This window comes from Rhinolophus sinicus, linkage group LG04, assembly GCF_036562045.2.
Source record: "Rhinolophus sinicus isolate RSC01 linkage group LG04, ASM3656204v1, whole genome shotgun sequence".
In the NCBI taxonomy this organism is placed as follows: Eukaryota; Metazoa; Chordata; class Mammalia; order Chiroptera; family Rhinolophidae; genus Rhinolophus; species Rhinolophus sinicus.
Genome location: NC_133754.1, coordinates 14,915,568 through 14,937,539, shown reverse-complemented (window position 1 = coordinate 14,937,539; position 21,972 = coordinate 14,915,568). Strand labels below are relative to the sequence as shown.

Here is a 21,972-nt window from a genome sequence, read left to right as displayed (position 1 = left end):
GGAAAAAAAGAAAAGACATGGCTAGGGCTACCTCCTCCCCTCCTTTCAGCTTTGAATAAAAACTTGACAATAGAGATGATGCTTCTAGACAAGGTATTATCTCACACGTATACAAAGAACTTAAGAGTATGCCACCTACTTATACCATCCTGAACCTCTCCCTGCTGGTACCATCAGGTAGCACCTAACACTCTGCTCACGACCCATCGTTCACTGAACACAGTGGGGCCTGGTTCCTGATCCCAGGCCCTACAGCAACCTTTTACAAGATCCATCCACATTCCCTGGCCTGAACTCCAGTTCTTTGAAATCGTCAGCGAACCAGTACAACCTTACTAGAAAGAAAAGCAAACATTAATAGTTTGGTTGTTAATAGGTGAATTAACTTACCAACTTCACTTAATCACTTTTATAATACTATTCTGATATACAAGCTAAAATCAAACCTAATCTCAACACATCGCATGGGACTGATTCTCTCCAAGCACCCATAAAAAAACAGTAGTACTTTGTTTTTCCTCCTTTATAAATTATATATCTATAAATCTGTTCAAAGACTTTAAATGTATAAATGTAGAACAAAACTCACAGTCCCAAAGCAATGGCTTTCTATAGTCTCACTACAGTCTCACTGTTACATTTAGTGATATTCGTATATAATACCTTTATAGCGTGCATACCTTATTGTCTTCCCAATACAGCGCAAAACATTCATCGCCAGGTTTCCACACTTTTCCGTACTCCATAGGAAGAGATGATTCTAGCACTTTTTCTGGTTTAATCGGCCCAGATCTTCTTTTGGGCCCAGTACTGTAAAGTATTTTGTCATCATAGGGTGTGGCTGTGACGGGTCCTGCTGGCTTAATAGGTCCCACTCGCCTCCCCTTCAGTGGCATCTCGGCCTCTCCATTTGGAATGCCAATGAAACTGTTAGTTCGGACAGGATTCCTGTAATCGGTATTTACATTAAAATGTTTTTCAATCCTTATACCACCGAAAGCTTCATTATTTATTGTTCGTGGTTTCCTGTCATAAAAGTGATCAGGATTTGCTGTTTGGTTTTCTCTTCTCCCACGTTTTTGAGTATTATAATCTATGGATTCTTGAGGAAGTGGATTTTCTTTTGCCTCTGCATAGGAGGGACCTCTTCCTGATCTGCTTTGCATAGAATTATCTCTTTTTTTAAAAGCACCATCATTGTGCTGAGAGCTTAAAGGATATGAGGTGTCTTTAGTTCTGTCGTATCTAGAATACGGTCTGTCACACCTTATTCTCTCTTCAGTCCAAACCTCAGATCCTGAAGAAGTGCTCGGTCTTTCAGAACCTCTATTTCTAGGTAATCCACTGCCTTCTAAAACTGACTTTGAATTTTGGGTGTCTCTTTGAAAACGAGGAGGTTTTTCACTTCTTGGCTGTCTGGTGTCATTTCGAGGAAGGTATCTTGGCTGATTATTCTCTTTGATTCCATTTTGCTCAGTGTTCGACAACCTGTGTTGTCCCTGATGGAGCTGCTGTGGCTGTGATTTAGGTTCTGAAAAGCAGAAGTATATTGAATGCATGTTAAAATGATGACTCTGCATTAATACTTATTTTAAAATCCCTAAAAATGATACGATTACTGCAAAATTGTCAAACTCCTATTTTCACTATCTCCCCACCTCATTACCTTCATCCCTCTCTGCTTCCTGGAGTCCTGTTTTCTAATGTACATTTTCCTCAGTTAGCCACACTAGTTAAGTAAAGCAATGATATGAACCATGAAAAAATGGCGGATAATTTAAAAGCAATTTGTCTTTATCACTGAATGTTTGTATTCTTATAATATAGCTATCTGCATATGCAATTCTGGTAATTCATTCAGCAGGACATTAATGAAACAGAACTGCAAAGTGCTAAGTCAGAAGCTGCTGTGAAATGGCACAAGTACAACCTTTGCTCAACTCCTTTCTGAATTCCACTCAAATTTAGAGAAGGATAGCGACTGTCGCCAGGCAAGTTCTACCCTTTGCAAAAATGTTATTTCTCAAATCTTTCTGGATCTGGAATTGCTAAGTGTTTGGATTACAAAAAGATATCCTACTATAGAAAAGAGTTAATACTTTCCTTGACCTATAAAAGTAATTAAAAGCAGGTACAACTTGGGAATACAGAAAAAAGGGGTCAAAACTATGATTCAGCACAATAGTGCAGATAACTTCCAACTAGAAACCAAAGCAGTAACATGGCAAATATATACTCGTAGATAATTTAATGGTTGTATTTCACATAATGATTTTTATTCTATTTCAATTTGTACCATGTCATTTACACTTTTCTGCCACTGTTTCACATAGCACATCTGTAACATTATTTCCAAACATATTCATTGGTTTTTGGTATACACGTCTTATTTCTCTTGTCATACCTCACAATCAATATGCAGGTCAGAATTATTCTTATATTTCCCCATACTTGTCAACATGGACACTATTGACATTTTGGGGGAAACTGTTTCCTGCATTACAAGGAAATTAACTTGTCTGACATCCAGGCACTAAGTGCCAAAGCAACCTCTCCCAGCATTCCTAGTCACCAAGACCCCCAAATTGTCTCCATACATGTCCAAACACCCACTGGAGGCAGAAGGGTACCACATAAAACGTTTAGATCAACAGGGATAAAGAGAAGACCTTTAAAAATTTCCAAGTGACAAAACAAGTCACAGACTAAAGATCAAGACTCAAAATGGCAAAAAAACTTCTCAACAGAACTACTGGAAGCTAGAAGCCAATCTAGCAGGCTTTAAATGTCTTTCAAAATAAAGGAAAATTATTCTCTGAGTACAATTTTATATCCTGCCGAACCACCCATTAATGGTGACAAAGAATAAAGATTTTTCAAATGCGCAAGATAGCAAACACTAGCCAAGACCATTTACAGAGCCATTTTTTTAAAAAAATCACTGTTTCCCAAGATCTGCTTTATAAATATAACACAGATACGTTGTTTTTAACAATGGCAGTCAACATTCATTTTTTCTTTAGAGAGAAGAAAAATGGTCACCTTTAGTTTCTACTCACATTATTTATTATCCAGGAGAAAAGATTTAGGGACGCAAGAATAGTAGTGAATATAAGCAGTACACAAATGAGCATTTTTAGCAGAAAGCATATATGCGTGGCATTTGTTCCAGTCATTATTAGAGAATAAAACCAGCAGTTGCCTCTTGCTGACTATCTGCAATGTAACAGGTATCCCACATTTGCACTTTATATACGTTATCAGAGTCCCCACAGTAGTCTTAAGGTATAGATGTTATGAAGTTTATGTACGAGAGAGAGGTGAAGTCCCTTGTATAGTAAATTGAAGACATTTTTCAGTTTCCAAAGTAAGTCAAATATGAAAGTATTTTATTTGCTATCAATTAGATTTGAATAGATATATGAGAAGTCAGCATTTTAGATTTGCAGTGTTTAGGGATCACTTTGTCTTATTATTCCCATTAGGACCTCTGATGTCTATGATAGTCAGAAAGTACAAATATATTAGGTCATCACAAGAATAAGTCTCCTGGATGACAGATGGTGGTCTGGATAACCATGTATACAGAATGGGGCTGCAGCCAGGCTTGGAAGGTGTGGGAGAATTTGATTACAGCTCTTCTAAAAGAAAAAGTAATGATTTCCTAATTGATTTAATCGACAATTATATGTTAGATTACAGAATAAAACAATTTTACTAATAATGAACATACTTCCTTTCCATTATTGTGCTGGGATAACATAGTGAGAGAAGAATCTATAAAGAAAATGTTTTGTTTTGTTTTAAATAAGAATTTCATTAAAAAATAAACTCAGTGAGGAAGAGGATAAAATTGTATTTTATTAAAAATCATAGTTTTCATATATATCTATTTCATTTCAAAATAAAATAACAATAACCCAAGAAAGGAAAGTACTTAAATGTTTCATCATTTTCAGGTTTCCTTAAACCCAGTACCATGTGTCTTTGGTAGTGGAACTGAACTAATCTATTAAAAAATAACAGAATATGGTCAATTACTAAACTTTAGAAAAGATGATTTTAAGTAAATTAGGATCCCAAATCAAAAAGAAAGCCTTCCTCAGACCTCTAGTCATAATCTAGTTGCTCTCTGCTACCCTTCTTGAAAGGGCATGGTGATTCCAAACCACCCAAAAGACTAATCAGTACCACAGGCCAGGTCTACAATCACTCTAATAAAAAATATACTGAGATATTTTTCTGCATAAACAACAGAAGAAAATGCATCCATTTTTTTCAATGACCTGAAGGGAAAAGATGAAATAAAACTGTAAATAGAAATTGGTAACATTTAATATTAAATAGGGGGATAAAAAAGCAAGATCAGAAAAAATGATTAAAAAAAATTCATCACAAAATTACTAGAACTGTGAAAACATCTAAAAGATCAAAGTGATGAAAGCTCATATGAAAAACCAATCAAAGAATGTGGCCTGAGTTTAGTTTGACTTGTGATAAAATGTTCCTAATGACAGCAGATCATGAATTTCAAAATGTATGTTTACGAGATAATTGATTACAATATTTTACATCACTATGATTAGAAATACAAGAATCATTAAGAATGAATTTATTAATTGTCACAAATTATTTGGGTTTGCATATAAAAATGTACTTGAATTAATCAGGCATCTGAAAATATTAATACTTCTTTGCAGAATATTAATTCTCCAGTTGCAGTTATAACCCCATTTTATAATAGAAGAAAAGGACATTTTGTTTCTTCATTTTATCTTGAGACATCTACCTGAAGAAGTAACTTAATATTTATTAAGATTTTACTATGTGCCTGACTTCACTTTAAAGATTTTTACCTACATTAGTTCATGTTATTCTCACAACCACCCTGAAGGGCCATATTACCATCTTTATTTAATAAGTGAAGAAACAAAGCAAAGCCAGCAGCTAGAAAATGGCAAAGCCAGAATTTAAACTCAAATCTAACTGAAGCCAAAGCCCATGATTTTTCCACCACGCCAAGCCGCCTACCCAGAGAAACAAAACAGAATGCAACCAACAACATGTTAGCTACAATTTTATCACCTACATCTGTTCATTTCTGAGATGCAGAAATCACAAAAGCTCTTTCACAATCCCTAATGGGTTGAAAAATTAAGTTGCGTACTAGGACTGTCAGAATCCTGACCTAAAATTAATAATCTCTTTTTCTTTCATGCAGAAAAAACTAAAACCCCTATTAACAGTTGGAGTGGTCTTTAGAAGCTCACAACTGATGCTCAGAGATAGCATACATAGTGCGTAGGGAACAGGTTCTGGAGAGGGACAGCGTAGGGATATGACAGCCACTTAGTTACTTAACCTTAAGCAAGGTGTCTCATCTTAAAAATAGGGAAAACAATAGGGCCTACCTCAGAAGATTAAGTACACCCCTGTAAAATAGTTAGAACAGGACCTGGCTTTAAGAAGTGCTCAGTAAATGTATCTGTCACTGTTATTACCATGATTCTTAGAATTAGAATTATACAAATAAACAAAATTAATTACATCAGGAAAAGAACCAACACTTGGATGATAAGGTGCTTCCCTATTTACACATCTTCACCGTCACCAACCCCCACCTTTAGTTAGGAGTCTTACCTTGCTTTAGTTTTTCTGTTTGTTTCTTTTTTTCTTGTTGAAAACAGGGAAGAAGGAATGCTTTAGTAAAAACTTGTTTATTGACAAATTATCAAAGTCTCATTGTAGAAAAAATTTATATATATTAGAAAATCAAAATCATACTCTAATACTGTTTTTCACTTAAAATCTGTTATAAACATTCTCCAGGTAAAATTTCTTCTATACACCCTCTAAATGTTTCTATATTAAAAAATGATAAGATATATTTTAAAAAGTAAAAATCACTTTTAATCTTATCATTAGAAAAATGTACAGAATGAAAGTTCTACTTTCTGCCTTTCCAAACCTACTTCTAGGAATACTCACTACGAACGTTTTCAGAAGTTATTCTTCCTTTTTATATAATTCACACAGATGCATTTCTGTACAATTTATTTATTTATAAAAAATGCACTCATGCACATCTCAGAAACTGCGATATACTTTCTAAATGAACTGTACACCATGGACATGTTTCCAAGTCAATGAATAGATCTCATTCATTTCAATATTGCATGTTTTTTTGTAAAGGAGGGTACTTTAAATATTATTACATTTTAAGCAAATTGAGGATGGGGTCGGTCTAAGCCTCACACAGCATTGTTTTCTCCAGTGCCTACCCACAATAGAATCAGGAAAATAGATAATACTCAGCAAATGTTTGCTGAAAGAGAGATATAATTACTAAAAACAATGGGAATGGAAGAAGCTTCCAAGTTCAAAACTACTACCTGCTTAGCTTTGTCACATGAACTCAGCTAAGGGTACAACACTGAGATAGAAAATGTGCTCTTCCATTTTGCTGTAAGAAAGATTTACATCAAATCACATTAGGGCAGACTTAGACTGAGTTCAAATGATTACAAAAACATTGCACAACATACAAACACTGAGTTCAAGACCAAATAAATTCATTCTCCCACTTCCCAGTGATGCATCTTTGACAGTCACAAAGAGCCCCAGTTTCCTCATCTGTAATGTGTGGATAATGATACTTATCACAGGATTATGGTGAAGATTCAATTTGAAAATATTTGTGAAATTGTTTTTCTCATGCATCCATACAGGGTCTTTAGAATGAGACTGACCATTGGACCGAAATCCAGTCCTACAACTGAGCAGCTGTGTGGCCTTGTAAAATTGGGATAATGCTATTTCCTCATTCCTTCATTCAGTTACTCTACACTATAGTTACTGAACACCAGCTGCAGATAGGAACAACACTGGTCATTACATATGAAGCGGTAGGTAAGAACCATCACCTCTCTATCTGGTGGTACTTTAGGTATAATGGGAAGAGTCAGATAACAAACAAATAAGGAAACAAATAACACAGCTTAGAACTGTGATAAGGCCTGAGAAGGAAATATATAAACTGTCATGATAAAACTGGGAGTAGCAGGGGTACATTAATTTAGGCAAAAAAGTTCTCTGAAGAAGTGGTGCTTCAGTTGAGCCCTAAAGAATGAGAAGAAATGCAATGACGGCAGGGAAGAGTAGTCCGAGAAAGAATAGCACCTACCAAAGTCCTGGGCTAGAAACTTGTTTCATGAAGGCAATATGCTACCAAAAAACCTTTGCAGGTAAAATTCTAAATAAAAATGTAATCACCAGTAATTATTAATTTCAGAGAGAAAAAGGTTGTACATACCAATACCCCCAAATTGATGTCCATTATAAATCAAAAATAAACACCAAATCCCAGAAAAATATGGACACAAGAATTAACATTAGTTATAATCGGACATGGCACTTTTTCCTTCATTAGTTACTCAAAGATATAAAGTTGTTTTCCTGTTCTCATTAAATTCTTTCATAACTATGATACACATTAAACTTAAGACTAGGCTCACAAATGAACATATATATTATATTCAATATTTAGAGAATTAATCTTGCAGTGTCCCCAATCACCTTACTAGAACATAGAGAGAAAAGTCAATGAAAAAAAACTAGAGGGCCTAAAGCATGATAAGATCATTGCTGCTATAAACGTAGAAATCGTGAGAATGCTAAGAAACTGAGAGACATAACGATACAACTGCCCAGTCACTCTCCCAGGCACCCTCAATAGGCGTGCGAAGTCCAAACTGGTCCTTACAAATGCCACCCAAAAAAGTTTAGTTCAGTGAGTATGTAAAATTTCTTACAGTTAGAAGACCCAGTGAGCTTCTCTCAAGGTACAACTATAACATTCCCGCTTTACATGTCAGGAAGCTGAAGAAGCTTGACCAAGGTTACACACCTAGCTGGGATCACGGAGTCGGGAGGCAGGTATTAAGCATTCTGCCATACCGCCCTCCTCAACAAAGCTGCCATTATACTACTGCCATCAAATCATTCGGAACTGGGAGTTAGCGGCAGCATTTGCTTCCGGAACGCACGTTAGGATCATCATTAACAAAAAATCTGCCAGGGGTAAAAACTGTATTACTTGTACAAATCGATTGGTTAAAGAGAATGCATCTGTTTAACTTAGCTGATTTTCTTCCTTTTCCTTCTTTATAAATAAATTACAGGAATATGGTTACACCACAAATTTCATACCTAAAATATTGCACTGGATTCATTTCAACGTCTCTTTCACCTCTAAAAACATTAAACTCAAGTTCTGTAAAGTTCTCTTCAGAGGGCTTTTCTAGCCATGCTTTCACCTTTTTTTCCATCAGTACCGACAGTGACTCTAAAACCAAGCTTTTCTTCTTGGTGGAAAGGTGAGTGTTGTTCTGAGCATCTTCAGTGTATCGCGACCCCATGTGCATCCAAGCCTGCACAGTGCCGGAATACGACCCAGGTGTCTTCCCCTTAGCTTCCCCTCAGGCCTCAGCTTAGATTTCACTGTTTCTGGGAGGTCCTTCTTCCCCATCCCCATAGAGACTGAGTCAGGCACGCTTCCTCGGTGCCATGGTAACACACAATGTACACAATAGTAGCACAAACAGAACTGCCTGGATCGCTTTCCCTTGCTAGACTGTAGGATCTCTGAACAGTGTTTTGTTGCTAACACAGTTCCTGGCCCATGGAAAGCTCCAGGTTAATACTGTGGACAGAATAAATAACCATTCACTATTTCCCAGAGTGAACGTGCACTGCTTTTGTGAAGACAAAAACAATTAAAAGAAAATAAAGCTCATTTGTAATTACTGTCTCCTCATATTATCTTGGTAGCAAAATCTCCTATAATCCTTATTCTCTGTGTTTCCCTAACAACTTCAAGAGGAAAAATATTAGCTGTGTCACGTCTCTATGGGTACGATGACTTCTTCCTTCAATTAAGGAGAATTCAAACAGGAAATGAGGATACAGGGCCCGGCGACATTACTTTGTGGAGCCTGTCATGTTCCTTTTAATTGCTACATCTTAAACGAGTCATTAGACTCTAACTCCTAATCCTCTGAGATCCTAAACTATAAAGGACCACTCCTTTCTTTCCTTCCAACCAACAATCATATGTAAACACTGCCAGTCACACTTCTGTGTTTCTGAGAAAACACCCGTCAGATTGCATTATTTTCATCTTCCCAGTATATCCTAGACATAAAATAACACAACTGCTTAACCAAATGTAGCACTACCGTCTTCCCATCACTCCCACACTACCCACTACCACTAATGCCTTCAGTTCAATAGTACCTTGGCCTCAGGTAAGTAAGTCAAGTAAAGCACGCTCATTGATAAAGTGGGCATTTATATAAGGCACTAAACTTGTGGGTCAAAAACCATTTAGAAACAATAACTTTATGTTGTTTTCGCTTTAACTCAAATATTAATATTTATTGAAGGAAATATACTGGAAAAAAATCAACTAAACATACAAAACTGTAACTTACTATCAAACTTGTAAAAACTGAAAGGATGACGTGCCAGGACTACTGAAACTGTCAGACGGGAAGCATTCGTTGAGTGCAAAAAATTAAACTTAACTTGTGTGATCTTTTCTTCCAAGCTGATTAGTATTTTTCAGGATCGTGAGTATGATCATTTTAGACTCAACATTATCTTTGCAACACATATTCCTGCACATTTCACACAAACCTACAGCAAAACAAAACTGAGAACTCTTAACAATTTGAAGCCAAAACATGAAGTGAAATGTGAAGCCACTCTACTTGGGGTAGAAAAATGAAAATAAAGAGAACTTTAAAAAAGAAAAGCCAAAGGAATGTCCATTTCTGGGCTAATATACTATTTTTTAAATGTACCATGGTACAAGAGGTCATCTACTAATGTATAATATAAGCTAATTCAAGTAGAACAGCTAAAATTACTGCTGAGTAATCATTCAACAAGTAAAGCAAAACAAAAACAAATCGGTAAAATATTTGTTACAAAAAGATGGTATTAACCGATTAACACAAGAATTCCCATTATAGCAGAAGAGTAACACTTTTTAATATTCCTATGTCTGTATAAAGCCAGTTTATCCATAATTTCTTTCAACTCAAAATTCTCTATTAATTTTGTCAACTACAAATCAGGGCTTTTTGTGTACAGTGCCGTTAGATATTATATATATATTCTTTAATGGTCACAAAACTCTTTGGCTATAAAATTTTGCCTGTCAACTCAAAATTTATATACTTCATTCCCTTTATAAAAAATTACGTCCTCTATAAATTTATTCTGTAGGCATTCTGACTTAGATTACAAAGCTTAAAATCAGTGACTATGTCGCATTCCTATCAGGTACACATAAATACATGTGGTTATGAAATGATGCCCTGTCTATATTATAAAAATAAAATGCAACATTTTAAGACTATGATGTGATCGGCAGGAAGAGAAGTCACCCGTCAGCCCAAGCCTATAGCATAACTTTTTCATGCTATATTAAATATGTTCTTTCTGACCACTCTCTTCAAAATCATTTTAATGTCCATGAAACATTTAGCTACTGGATATCCTTCAGCTTGTCTTCTAACCCCCCCACCCCCACCCCACTTCACTGACACTGTTTTTGTCAAGATCTCGTATCAGTGGTGTGCTGGAGTCAGCTGGAACTTCGTACGAGACCTATTACGGTTTCAGAAAATCTGCAAGCTGGATGTTAAACTGTTGATAGCTGGAAATCAGCCATAGTGGGAACAGTGATACCACAGACATCAGCAAAAGCTAAAACTCAGGGTATCCCTCCCCTGCCTGCCCCCTTCTCCCAGAACGAGTTGTTAAACATTCACCAGCATACTGCTGGTGTTATGTAAACCAAATGCACACTTTCCATGCTTATTCCTCAGCTTTCTCTCATACTCTTCCTACTTCTTTGGCAGTTGCCATCTCCGGGTCTTTGGCTGACTCCCACGTTTCTACCTGTTCTTCAAATGCCTGCTTGATACCTCTCATGATTTCTAAAACTTAGCATATCTTAAAATTAAACCGTTTATTGCTCTTCCCTCCACTCTCCCCCACCAAAAAAAAACAAAAAAACAAAAAAAACACAAAACCCTAACAGGTGCTTAGAAACGCAACAGGAAAAAATACACTTCTATAGTACTTGATCTGAGTTGGGAATCAGTCAGTTAAGGATCCAAATCTCAGTCCTTTACTTCTTATTGGTAAGATGTTTTATCACATCAAACCTATTTACTTATCTGTCAAATGGAAATAACAACATACATATATTTTCTATGTGCAGCTGATTAAATGAATTAATAGCATGCAAAGCACCTAGCACAGGTTCCTGGCATATAGCAGATGCTCAATAAATGGCACCTATTATTTTATTTTATGGTCAATAAATGTTTAAATGAATGGATCATTAATTGAGGATATATATACATATATATATGACACATATATATTTATATATATGTGTCATATATATATAAAATAAGTAAGGAAAATTAAGAATACATCACAACTGATAGCATGGTTAACAAATCTTAAAAATATGTATGTCAAGTAATTTAACTTCCATACGTTTACCTCAAAAAATAACCATCAATATGTAAATAATTTAACTAAAAAACTATTTTGAACTTTGTTGTTATAGCAAAATTTGGAAACAACTTTCAAATCACAACATAAATGGAATGATAATCGATTACTATTCAGCCATTACAAATTATGATGAGGGAAATATATAATTACACAGAAATGTAATTATATATTATATATTATATTGTATTATATTGTTATATTATATTGTTATAATATTGTTCTAACAATATTACATTGTTAGGACAAAAAGCAGGTTATGTAAATATGATCTCATAAATCGGAATAAAAACAGAATATGATGATGTGATTATAGGCTGTTTCCTTTTCTTTCGTCACCTGTATTTTTAATTTTTTCCAAATCTGTCAGGTAACACCTACGCAACAGGAAAAAATACACTTCTATAGTACTTGACCAAAAGTTAATTAACTGTGTTATCAGCTTTTATCTTTAAAATGCCCTTTGTTCTAAGACATGCTTTAAAAAGTATATTTCAAATATATAACCTAATTTTAACTGACTTTTTATATATTACCTTTAAAATTTTTCACTCAAGTTATCCCTAAATCCACATAATTTTCTATATATAACTAATTAGCAAATTCAAATCACTATTAAATTTACATTCATAATTAGGACATTACATGTGCAGCACGTGGTGTATTTTCACTTCCCACCTGGTGTTCTGTCTAACACCTTTAAACTACCTGCCTTCGCTGCCCTGGCAAAAGTAAAGTGTCAGGTGCTGTGTTGGCAGAATGTTGTAAATCTAGGGACGCCAATGTCCTAACAACACAGAGCAGAGAATTTCAAACTAACTAGCAAAGGACCAGGATGTCTGTTGTACTTGTGCTTTCTGATTTTAATTTCCCATCAGCTGTTGACTGTTCCTTCATAAAATGCAGCAGTAACAAATGTTGAGGCCCGTCAAATCGTTAAGAGGGAGTATTGCTACTCCCTCAATTTGAGTACTTATCTGTCATGCCCGTGACCAGACACTAGGCAGCACTGGCACAGACTGTTCACTGTTGAGGTAACAAATCCACAACACAGAATTGGGAACAATTAATTCAAGTCAAGCTTAAAGCACTACCTAGAAATTTGAGGAAAATTTGCACTTTACAAATAATGGAATAATAGGAAGGAAATCAATCTTATAAGAAAAAAATTACATCAAGGATGGGGAAGGTCATAGAGATGGGTAGGAACAGAGAGAAAGTGACAAGTAGTGTGTAGATACTATACATTCTGTCTGCCATGCTACAGCTTATGGCTACTCACTCAGCAAACATTAATCCCTGGCCTACAAACAGGCACTCCACCATCAACGTCAATCAATCAGCTGCACAGGGAAATGGGCTGCAATTGGACATAAGTACCCACCATAGTCAGTACATGGACAATCCTTTCTTGAGGAAACCCGTCACAAGAACATCTCGCCTAACACACACATACTCTCTCTCACTGACCAGTTTCCTGCCTTTCCAATTAAGCTATTACCATTACATCACATTTCCCTCCTGCAGTCCCTGCAAACTATTTAAACTGACTTGAAAGTTGATTAAAAGAAAATAAAACAAAAACAAAAAAGACACCTTTAAATAACTATCAAAAGCCTGCAACTTCATGTGAATTACCCATCAACTATTACTATTTTATCTGCTAACATCCAAATATATCATTTACACCTGAATATTATGCAAAATTTGAAATTATGCAGTACTGTTAGCCAACTGCTACCCTTCCAAAATCCACAGGAAATAGAGTAATGGATCCCATAAAACAGTATATACAGTCTAGTCTGAATTTGATTAAGCCAATGAGAAGAGTCAATGCATTATTTTAAGTGAGGATGCAATGGGATCAAGTCTGCATTGCGAAAGGTCACTGACTGCAATATGGAGGACGCACTGATAATGCTCTGCAGAGTCAGTGGAGGGTTGGGGACCTGGAGTGGGGGAGTGGGGTCGTGGGGATGGAGACGGCCAGTGGGGGATGCCGTTGCTGCTGCCGTTGCCACTGCTGCTGCTGATGATGATGGTGGTTATGAGAATGGTGGTGGTGACAGTGGTGGTAAAGGTGGCAGTGGCAAGAACTACTGTTATATGGAAGCCTAGGTGTCAATCACTGTGCTTAGCACTTTAGATGCATTATCTAATTTCATCTTCTCAACAACCCTGTAACTTACGTAGGTGCTATTACTATTTCCCCATTTCCCAAGAAGAAATTAAAATATAAGAGATTGTATAACTTGCCCCAGGACACACAACTAGTAAATACAAGAACTGTGAGTTAAGTTAGTGGTAGAATCAGTTGTATTTCTCTGCTTCAGTGCCTTGTCCAATTCTCCCCTTTTTTTGGTATTTGAACCCTGGGAACTAGTGGGAACTATGCCTTTCTCTTTACATACAATCCTGATGAAATCAATTAAGATGTCCTGCGCTTCCTGACTAAGAAGGGGGCAAATACAGACATAAGGAGATGGAAAGTCTTTTTCTATCTGTCTCCTAGATATAAGGACCATTTGCATGCTCCTGAGAAATAGTTTTCATTACATTTTATTCTGTGTTATGAATGGAGATTTGACACTAATAGCTGTAATTCTTTTTTCTCCCAGTCTCTTTGAGCTTCTAATTCAGCTACTCCACACACACCAAAGCCAACATCCCCAGTGGGACTCAGAGGAACTTGGGGAATCAGTCATGTGAGGAAAGGTATTCACAATTTCCCAGAAAATGTGCTTGCAAAATTGAGACATGTCTTTTTACCTGCATATCTTTATATGTCATTATGCCGCCTTATATGTTGGCCTGATGCTATGCCTGGAGCTACCTGGGAAATCTTTTCTACCACATGAAGACAGTCTGTCAACACACAAAAAAGGCAGAATTCAGAGACAAAGAAAGACTTTCCAGCTACGTGAGCCAAAAAATTCCTTTTCCGCTTAATTGGACTTTTGTGGCCTACAACTTAAAGCAAACTCGTTTTGGAATTGGTGCCAGGGTGACACAAGTGACAGAACCTGAAATGCAAAACTTGTTTAGAAAAGCAAGGGTGTAGAGTAGTGAGTCTCCTCATCCCCTCACAGAAAGCTGGCTCTCCTCATTGTGCAGCTAAACCTATTGTCTTATAACTGAGACCACTAACTAATGAGGCCCATGCCTTAGAGAACTTGGAATGACAATGTCAGGATGATGGAAAGTGTTGGTTACTTCTTACTGCCTTCAAGAAGTCATACAACAAAGTGATAAGCTTGCAAGTTTGAAAGTAGAAAGGACACAGATGCAACTAGCTGAGAAGTGCTCTTCTCAATTACCAACAAGCCCAAAAGACTGAGAGTCAGATAATCACGCTGGGTCCTGGAAAGGGGAAGGAAGCTTGGTATCTAGTACCATGTCCAGCATTTGTGAATGTTGGATGAGCTCTTTGTTCCTACATTTGCTTGATTTAAATCTTATCCTTTTCATAAAAATAATCTCTATTTGAAATCTGTTCAAATTTTCCTAAGTGTTTACTGTTTATATAACTGCGTCATACTTTCAATTCTACTTTCTAAAAATTTGACACAAAATATAAAGAAGCATAAATAACACGGATAACACATTTAATTTACAAAATGAGCTACATGAACAAGGGGATAGTAGATGAGTATGACTTTAAGAGAGTTACTCTCTCACCTTTCTCACAATGTCTTTAATCCGCATTCAGAACAAATTAAGGTTACCCTCGTTTTATTCTGATGTAGAAAGTTAAACAGTAAAGTTAGTGTCTCAAGCTATCCCTTTCTCTATCTCTGACGAACCCAGGCTTCTTCCATCATAATGCAAAGAAGCACACCTACTCCTTCTGTCCCATGTTGAAACTTAACATACATGTTCCCAGTGGGTATTGTTTTCAATGGTAGTTACATATTACTGAAATGACATATTGATAAACTTAAGATATATGATGACATAAAAACTGACCTTTTAGAGTTGGCCTGATAATCTAGCCACCAATTATAATATCTAAATATAAAACCAAATTCAAAAAGATCTACATATAAGTGCCTTTTGGAACACAACGCTATCACACAATGATCAATTGAATGTTCCCAAGTTGACATCAAGTCATTACATATCACATGGAACACTTGAATTAGTGATTACGCTCATTAAACAATGTAATCCAACTCCTTTTTTTTTTTTCAGAAAATTGATAAAAATGTCAACTAGGATTATGTTTGACTCCAATTTAAAGATACAATTTTAAAAAGTTAGTAAGAGAAAATCTCTAAGAAAAGTACAGGTGATGATCAACTACCTCTGATGAAAGCTTTTAAAAATTACAATAAAGAAATGATAGCACCCTTTGTTCTACTATTTATAGCATGAGTAATTACGCATGACACATACAACTGTAGTCTCACTTCACTCTCATTCCCATTTTCCACCTTGCCAACTGAGAAATTTTCTGAAAGCACCAAACCAACCTCATTGCTCTCATGCCAAAAACCTTTCCATGGCTTTGCTCTACCATCTGGATAAAACAAAAACTCGTTAGGACAAAATCTTCTTGATCTGGCTCCAGCCTACCCCTTCTATCTCCACCCCTCCCACACCCTCACTGGCACGGGGATCTGGGACGCTGATCCCTTCCAGCCTGGACACCCTTCCCCCAACACTTTTCCTCATCCTTGTCTAATGCCACCTCCTCTAAGAAGCCTTCTGCCCACCTCCCATCTTGGTGAGCCGGCCTTCCCACACAGTACTTTTAAGAAAGAATAAAAGTTTGCTTCTCCAGAATAAAGGTCATCAAGTAGAACAGAAAACCACAATGTAAGTTGGGGGAGCGGGGAGGAGGTTTTTGGGGTTAGGATGATCACAGGAACATGCGAATGTGTATAAAATTTAAGAGCCTGTACAAATATTAGAAATATCTGTAATTTCTTGAATTTGGGAATTTATGAAGGTGACAGGCTATATATTCCCTGTGAAAATCAAGGTTCTAGAATACTATTACAATGTCCATATTTTTCTCACATTCCAGCTGACTCTGTGTCATATTAATAATAGCAACATAAATATGCATTCTACTAAAACAATATCCACTATTAACAGATGTGTTCATAAATTCTATCCCTTCAGAAGTGAATCTCTTTAACACTGATGTTCAGTTTTGAGTGTATTATTCTTGTCATGTATCTTAATTAACTTTGATAACTTTTTTCAAGTGGAATGCTAATAGTACTTCATTTTATTGTTACAGGTTGCATTCTGTGAGAACTGAAGCTAATATAGGCCCACAGGTCACAGGAGACCTACTTTTCTCAGTCTCAACCGCGTTATGATTTAGGAGACTACAGGAGTCACAGCAAATGTAGGGAATCCGAAGGATAAAAGCAAAGCGAAGGATCTCTGGGATAGTGCAAAGGGAGGTTGGGACAAAAATATCAAAAAGTTACAGAGATTTAAAGAAGCAGCTGAGATTCTCCTGCTAGCTTTGCAGTAGCAAACAAATTGGTGAATTGCCTGTGGAGGGGGACAAATGGCAAGGACCCGAAGGCCGTTAGCAGTGAAAAGCTCTCCCCCAGCAATATCAAGCAAGAAAAGGCGAACTTGAGTCCTACATCCTCAAGGAACCGTATTTTGCTAACAACCAGTGAACCTGTGAGAGGACCTCAGCCTCAGGCAAGATCATAGTCCAACTGAAATCTTAATTTCTGTATGTGAGACCCTGAGCACAGGCCCCAACTAAGCTGTACCTGCACTCCTGACCCACAGAAATGATGAGAAAATAAATCTGCATTGTTTTAATCCACTGATGTTGTTGTAATTTGTTCAACAACAATAGAAAACCTACATATATTATGCTTTATTTATCAACAAGAAAATACTGCTCTTACACGTGTCTGCTTATAAATTTTGTTTGTCCATATCAAACATTTGTTTTCTCAAAATAATAATATATTGCCTTTTCTATCTAGCAAATATGCTTCTGTTTTCTTGAAATCGGGACATTTCAAATTTGTGATAAAGCATTTTATCTCTGAGTTTTTAGTCTGACTCAAAATACATCTGAAAGTGAAAATTAAATTTAAAAGTATATTTCCCTTAATTTTTGGAATCATATTTTGAATACTATTTTAGAAAATATCTACCATATTCCATGCAATTAATATACTTACCTCTCTTTTCAATATTTATGTTAATCACTAGAATATATCATAGAAAGAAATACATCATCACATTGTGGGAGCTTATTCAGTCAGTGTGTGAATATGTTGATACAATACATAATATATGGAAAAAGAAGAGCTAGACCAATTTCACATCAAAAGACATTATATAAGATTATATAATTACAACTTCCCCAACATAACAATGTTTTCATCGCTGAATCTGTTATCTAGTAAAGTTGGGGGGACAAGTTTGGCATTATTACTTATACAGTTAGATATAATCTAAAGCTGCTATTCAGTGTTTTTGAAATGTAACAATTAAAATTTTCTTCTGTGCTTTTATCAAATAGGAAAATTTGCAATTAAATAAATTGATATTGTTACTTGCTCTAAACCTCTTTGTACAATTACAAATAAACTTTGGTCTTTTAAAAAAAAATCTACTTTAAGTTAGCCTACCTTCCACACTCAAAGTCCCCATTTTAGACTCCAAGAAATCAAACAATGTGCTCGGTGCTGATGGCCTTGCATTTCCCAGTTCCTCTTCATCTTCTGATCTTATTCGCCCCCTGCCTTTTCCTTTACCTTAAAAAGTAAAGCAAGACACATATATTGTACATGCAAAAACAGAAGGAGAAAATACACTAAAATATAATCAGCAGACATCTCAAGACTTTGTATATATTACTTTTATATATTTTTCTGCATATTCTCTATCTTTGATAATAAAAGATTTTTGTATTTATTTGATTTTTTATTAGTTTCAATAATAAGTTTTCAAATGATTGTACTAACGAGTACTTTTAATCCCTCTAAATGATCTATCTAAAATTTTTAATTTGTTCATGTAAATTATCTTTTAAGGAAAAAAATTATTTTCATAAAAATTGTCTTTAATCGCTAATTTTTAAAAAGAATATAGGATTAGGACTTGAAAAATCACATAATACATTTGACTATGCCAAGATTAGTTCCCAAACTGGTGCTTCTTCCACTTACCACATGGTAAATAAATAAAGTTATAGCCTCACAGCAACAAAACCTAGCCTCTGTCAACAGCATATATGCGTCTGAAAGGAAAACAGTACCATCTGGCACATTGCTTAATAAGTTGTACCTCTCAGAGGTGGACCAGGAACAGGTTTCTGTTTACTGCTGTTAAGAAGTACATTTAGAGCTGCTTCTAAGTTGTTGCCATTATCCATAAGAGCTTGCCTCGAAGCTTCCTTACTAAAGCCCATTTCTGTTATGTGCTTCAGAGCCTTCTCATCAACCTGTAAGGAATGAAGAGAAAAGCTATGTGATAGACAATAAAAAAAGCAAGGTATATGTTTTTAACTAGATACTGCTTTTCAGCTAACAATTATACCTCATGCTTATGGGAAAATGTCATAATAATACAACATTCACTTGCTGTTTTTTTCAAACCAACAGTCAAGGAAGAATCCGCATGATATGTAGGGTTGTGCCTTGAGTATACTCTGACTTCACAAGTACTATTACAAATGCAAAACAACCCAAAACAGAAACAAGGAATTTTATGATAAGCCAGAATAAGGCTTTTGAAAATAATATAAACAGTGCAAACTACCCAATTAAAAATTTTCATGGTTAATACATCTCCAAGAAATGTAGTAATAGTATAATACCTCTCCAAAAATGCAAAATATAAAATGAAGCTAACAAAACAGTACCATCTCAGTAGCTTTGTTTTTTTCTACTCCCTACTGTTTCAGCATTCTGTTCTACTCATTAGCAATACTGCAGTACTATCTGTGATGCTTTGACAACATATACCCCGAATAAAATAAATCTGCTTTACAAATGCCAGAACCCAAAATCTCCTTGACAAATGAGTCGAGACCTGAGTAGAATTCAAGAACTTTTTAAGTAACATAAACATATCCCATAAGAAATTTGTTGAACCATAGCCAGCTGAGGAATGCATAACTAACTGTTGTACACCCAAGATGAGTTGGCTTTAAGATAGCATATCCATTGCATGCGTATTCCAGACAGCCACTCTGATATCCATGTAGACATCGATAAAAGCACAGTACTTTTTTTTTTTTCCAAAAGATGACTGGATCCTTGCAAACACAGAATGCTTTCTAAACACAGTAGCTACTATCAATAGATCAGAGTTGACACATTAGAGAAAATGTATATCCCTGCTGTAGATATGCTAAAGTAAATGTAAAAAGGAGTGGACATCAAAATTATAATTCATCCTTCTTATTAAAAATCTTATCTGAATGTAAAAAAAAAAAAATCAACCCTTCCAAGCTTTCTCTCTTCTAATAATCTCCCAAATTATGTCTAGTTAAGAAGCTGTCCCGTACATAGAACTTTACTAAAAACTCTTAATGAGCAATCAATCCCCAATCTTCTTATAACTTATGCTGGCTTTCTTGTTGACCTGATTTGCAGTTAACCAAATTCTTAGGGACTGGCATGGCCTTGCTCTCTTTAACAGCTCTAGGGGAGAACTCCCTTGCCTCTTCTAACTTCTGTTGTTAGGTAGCAATTTTTGGCATTCCTCAGCTTGTAGATGTATTACTCCAATTCCATGGCCATCCTCTTGCTATGTATTTTCAGGTCATTTATCCTCTGTATGTGTCTGTCTCCATGTCTAAATTTTCCCTCTTTATAAAGAAATCAAATTAGGGTCATCTTGGATTAGGGCCCACCCTAATGACCTCTCTTTAACTTGATATCATTGTAAAGACCCTATTTCCAACTAAAGTCACATTTTAAGGAACCGGTGGTTAGGACTTCAATATATCTTGTGGGGAAGGACATAATCCAACCTATAATACCATCTATTATCAAAAATTATTTCAAGGATCTGTCATCTGACATTCCAATCAAGTCTTCCTTCCATTGTTGAAAAGAAAGAGAATTGAAAACCATCCAATTTGCAAAGAATTTGGAACATAGTTATTAGAATAACTCATGTACACTCAAACTTATACCAGTATTTTCTTTTTTATATTATTAATTTCAGGTGTATAAAACATAACAATTAGACATTTACACCCCTCACAAAGTGATAAACCCAACAAGTCTACTACCCCTCTGATATCGTACATAGCTATTCCAATACCACTGACTAGATTCCCTATGCTGTACTTTACATCCCGTGACTATATGTATACTGGAGCTGTCAAAAAAATGTATACAAGTGGACACTTTGGTCAACGTTATTCATGCATTAGATCTCCATAATCAGAAGCATCTGTATGTTGATGGTATCCACTTTGAGCACCTCTTATAATTGCAGAAGTCAAACATGACTTGTATTCATCTTTTGTTATTGGTATATATTACGTATTATAATTTTAATATAATTTTCCTTTCTTAAAATGCGTACACATCTTTTTGGTACCGTGAGTGAGTGTGTGTGTGTGTGTATTAATTATAGCTGAGAGTCAATATTATTTTATATTAATTTCAGGTGTACAGTTCAGTGGGTAGGCATTTGTTTTAAATTATCATTTTGGTGGTCTTCATTTTTGAATGGTCGTTTTCCTGGATATAGGATTCTTGTTTAACAGTTTTCCCTTTCATTATTTTCAATATATCATCCCACTGCTTTCTTGCCTCCATGGTTTCTAATGAGAAATTGATTGTTTATCTTATTGAGGTTCCCTGTTATTTTTCAATTTTTTAAATATTTTTATTTAAGCATAATTGGTATACAATCTTATATTGGTTGTATTAATTTCAGGTGTACAATATTGTTCTTGATGAGTTGCTTCTCTCTCACTGCTTTCAAGATTTCTGTCTTTAGCTTTCAACAATTTGACTATAATGTGTCTTGGTGTGTCTCTCTTTGAGTTTATCCTATTGGAATTTGTTGAGTTTCTTGGATTTGTAGATTCATAGTTTCATCAAATTTGGGGTCATTATTTCTTCAAATATATTTCCTGTTTCTCTCTCCTCCTATTGAGACTCCCACAATGTGTATGTTGGTATATTTTATGGTATCCAATAGGTACCTTAGGTTCTATTTCTCTTCATTGTTTTCTCTTTCTGCATCTTAGACTGGGTCAATTCTATTGTCCTATATTAAAGCTCACTGATTCTTTCTTCTGCCTGTTCTACTCTGATGTTGAACCAGAGCAATAATTCTTTTGTTATTGTTAATTTCAGGTAATGTATTTTTCAGTTCTCAAAATTCTACTGAGTTTCTTTATAATTTCTATCTCTTTAT

At 35.5% G+C, this 21,972-nt stretch overlaps 1 protein-coding gene across 6 annotated transcripts in view; it reads right to left on the bottom strand.

The window, feature by feature from the left end:
• TDRD3 (tudor domain containing 3) overlaps positions 1 to 21,972 on the bottom strand; it is a 133,981-nt gene that overhangs the window by 37,223 nt on the left and 74,786 nt on the right. For all 6 annotated transcript variants that reach the window (XM_074329351.1, XM_074329352.1, XM_019750792.2 and 3 more), the window contains exons 9-11: positions 18,874 to 19,030; positions 18,216 to 18,341; positions 681 to 1,531 (exon numbers count right to left, since the gene is read on the bottom strand). In XM_074329351.1, coding sequence (XP_074185452.1) covers positions 681 to 1,531; positions 18,216 to 18,341; positions 18,874 to 19,030 — 1,134 coding nt within the window. The remainder of the gene's footprint in view (positions 1 to 680; positions 1,532 to 18,215; positions 18,342 to 18,873; positions 19,031 to 21,972) is intronic.